The 3,531-nt window shown below is 50.9% G+C and overlaps 1 protein-coding gene across 2 annotated transcripts in view; it reads left to right on the top strand.

Moving 5' to 3' along the window:
- The window catches only part of PRR20G (proline rich 20G), a 6,506-nt gene extending 3,628 nt beyond the window's left edge, over positions 1 to 2,878 (top strand). For both annotated transcript variants that reach the window (XM_014584710.1, XM_014584709.1), the window contains one exon: positions 1,910 to 2,878. In XM_014584710.1, coding sequence (XP_014440196.1) covers positions 1,910 to 2,523 — 614 coding nt within the window. In that variant the 3' untranslated portion in view covers positions 2,524 to 2,878. The remainder of the gene's footprint in view (positions 1 to 1,909) is intronic.
- Positions 2,879 to 3,531: the final 653 nt, after the last annotated feature.

Genomic DNA, 3,531 nt, shown 5'->3' with positions numbered 1-3,531 from the left:
GAATGCCGTGTAGACGGTTTCTGTCAGCATTAGTTCCTGTTCTTTAGGTACGGTGCCCACTCTACTTCTAATTTTCTTCCATTTTAGACCTTATCTATGGTCTTCTCCCTAAGACAGGAGTTTTGAGCTCTACTCTTACCATCACCACTGCCTCTCACCCATACTCGCCCATTCGCTCACTCCAGCTCCCACACTCCTCCTGCCTACCCCTCATCCCCAGGAGAACCTGACTACTCAAAGTAGAGCCAAGTAGGCTATTAGGGTTACTTTTCTCCTCTTGCATAACTTGCATCTTCCAGAATTTAACACTTACGTTGGGTTATAAATTGCTTGTTACCACTAGTTCATTATCAAATTCTTCCCCGACAGTTTAAGTTCAAACACAAGCATTCCACTGCCTTGACCTTCTCAGAGCGTGCTCCAGCCTAGACTGCTGCCCTAAGCCAGCCTCCCAGCCATCATGCTGGGACCCACCTTCACCATCCTCTTGGGAGACCCCGCCCCTTTTCCTTGTGATCTTTAGTCAATTTTCTGTATCTGGCATCTTTTTCTGTCTTGGTTTACTTTTTTGCTTTGGTGGAGCAAGTCTTCTAATGTCTCCCAATGAAATATGCATTAAAAAGAAATTATTTAAGACCTGGCATGTCTGAAAATACCTTCATTTTAATCTCCCTGATAGTTTGGTTGGGTATCAAATTTTAGTTGGGAAATCCATTTCTCTCAAAATTTTGAAGACATTGGGACCAGCAGTTAGTGTAATAGCTATGTCGCTGTACTCCCATGTAGTCGACCGTGGTTCGAGTCCTGGACCCGGTGGCTTAAACTCATGCCGGGTGCGTGTGCGTGCGTGCCCAAGATCCCGAGAGGAGAATGGAGGAGAAGGGATTGCGGCATGACCAACCCCATAGGGGGTGATTTCTCACTTTCTGTCTCTCTGTCTCTGTCTGTCTGGTGAGCGCATGCGCCCTATAGCAAAAACCTCTCAAAAATTTTTTTTGAAGACATTTATTATTTTGTAGATTCTAATGTTACTTTCAAGATGTCTGGTTTTTGAGACATTCTGATTTCTGACTCTTCATATGACATCTCCCCTCCCTACTTCTGTCTCTGGAAGCTATTAGCATCTTTGTCCTCAGCACTTAGAAATAGTATGATGATATGGTTGGTGATATATGCTTCCAGTTTTCTTATGTTCCCACTTTTAGGATACTTATTCTCATTTGTGGGAGATTTCCTCAACTTTATATTCTAAAACTTCCACAGAGGTTCTCGTTTCTGCTCTCATAAATTTAATTTTTTTCTTTCTTTCTTTTTCTTTCTTTCTTTCTTTCTTTTTTTTTTCTTTTGAGAGGTTTTTGCTATAGGGTGTGTGCGCTCACCAGAAAGACAGAGACAAAGAAAGCAAGAAATCACCTCCCGGGGGGATGGCCATGCCACAATCCCTTCTCCATTCTCCTCTTGGGATCTTGGGCACGCACACACACATGCCCAGCATGTGTTTAAGCCACTGGGTCTAGGACTTGAACTGTGGCCAACTACATGGGAGTCCAGTGACATAGCCATTACACCAACTACTGGTTCCCCATAAATTGAATTTTAAACAGCTCTTTTTTTTTATTATAATTTCTGATTTACATATAATCATTGTGTTTCTTTGTGGGATTCAGTAGGTGTCTCTAAGTATGCACACAACTGTGATAATCGAGGGTGTAAGCGTATCCATATTTCTTATCAATAAGCATTGCTTTGTATTGTCCCCAGGACTGACGTGGTCCCTTGTAGAAGGAGGTGAAGAGCTGGCTCTGCTCTCTGCAGAGGGCCTCGGGTCATCCCTGAACCTCCCGCCCACCCCCCCTCCCCGGAAGCTGCCTGGATAACCACTTGCTCCTCTTCTCACTCCTCTCTTTAGCCAAAGACAGGCGCTCCAGGGAGCCAGAATGCCCTGGTGTGCAGCATGAAGTCCCCATGGAAGCAGGTGGCCCTGCAGAGCCCTGCCCACCTGCCAAACCCATCGCTTATGTGAGACCCATGAGATGTGTGATCCCGCCCAGAGAGTCAGCCCGTTCTTCAGAGAGAGGCCGCCCTAGAGGGAGGATCCGGCAGCGAGCAGACAGAGGCCCCCGCCACAGGCAGGAAGGCTACCGTCAGGCCCCTGAGCCCCGGGAGTGGCCAGGACACTTGCTGGGATCAGATTTGCAAATACAGCTCAACAACCATGAAGAGCCAGACCACCATGTGGAACCAGAAGCCAGGCAGCCCCTGCCCTTCCACTCCACCGGAGCAGCTGTAATGAATGGAGAAGCACCCCTCGGCCCCAGGCCCAGCATGGTGCAACTGGAGCTGAACCTGCAGGATCTGCCCTGGGCCTCTGTCTCCTGGGTGGCCGTCCAGCAGCCAGCTTCAGTCATCCATCCCCATGTGGCTTTCAGTCCCCAGGCTGGCTCTGCGTGGGGCTTCCTGCAGACCCTCTCTGGTACCTACTCCTACAGGGTCCCAGTGTTCGGCACCCACACGGTTCCCTGACCTGCCACTTGCTGCAGCCTCCCTCTCTCCAAAGCCCACAATTGCTTCCCTCAACCCTCAAGGGGGCCCCATTTCTGGGCCCTGCTCTCCGCCCACACCAGCCAGAGCCTCTACCACCTATTGGCAGACTGAGCCTCCAAGCTCTCTTCCTGATAGCCTGGCAGTGGCTTGTCTGCTCCCAACGCCCCACTTACCCTAGCTTTTCATGTCTTCTCAAAGATACACAGGCCAAGTTCTCTGTGCTTGGTCAATCAGCAGGGTCCCCAAGGCCACCAACACTGTCCCACTCCCCAGATGTACACCCACTGCATGTCTGAGACAAAAGTGGTAAAGGGCACCAAAGAAATAAAACTAACAGGACACTCTGGAAAAGACTGTTAAAGAGCGTAATTAAAACCGTCAGATGAGACCATGCGCTACCCCAGAAATAGCAGCATGTGCTTACGAGAGCCAGTTAGAGGGGCCGGTGAGGGGCACAGCGTCCTGCAAGACTGACCTGGGTGGGGAAGCCCAGGTTCACATCTGGGGACCTGTCTGAGTGCCCCGGGCACGTGCACGCCTGGGCCCGCAGGCCACCTGATCATAGGTGTGGATCGCGGCGGTAAGTCCTGGGAGTGCTCTCTCTCCCTCTCTGTTGCTCATGCAAGGAGCAAGCATTCAAATGCGAGACACGCGGGGTGCAGAGTGGCGTTTGGAATACCGAGTCTTGCTGGTTGGGATCACAATGCATACGACTGAGGGTCACCCAGCAAACACCGGAACAGGCCGGAGGGAGCCAGGAGTGACCGAGCACAGCCCCAGAGGCCAGGCCATCTACACTGGAGACGCCAGGAGAAACGTGTTTGGATGAGCGTGAGCTACAGAGAAGTAGCTAATCTTCCCCAACTGAAGAGAGACGTGACTCTTGAGAAGGTGCGAGGGTAAAATGCATTCGAAGTGCTGGGGCAGTGGAGGGGCTTCCAGAGCTGCCTGGTCCACGTGGCCCTCCCGCTCCGCCCGGCTGCATCG

This window comes from Tupaia chinensis, unplaced genomic scaffold, assembly GCF_000334495.1.
Source record: "Tupaia chinensis unplaced genomic scaffold, TupChi_1.0 Scaffold147500_2, whole genome shotgun sequence".
Classification (NCBI taxonomy): Eukaryota; Metazoa; Chordata; class Mammalia; order Scandentia; family Tupaiidae; genus Tupaia; species Tupaia belangeri.
The sequence above is the reverse complement of the archived record's forward strand: the minus strand, read 5'-3'. Positions and strand labels throughout refer to the sequence as shown.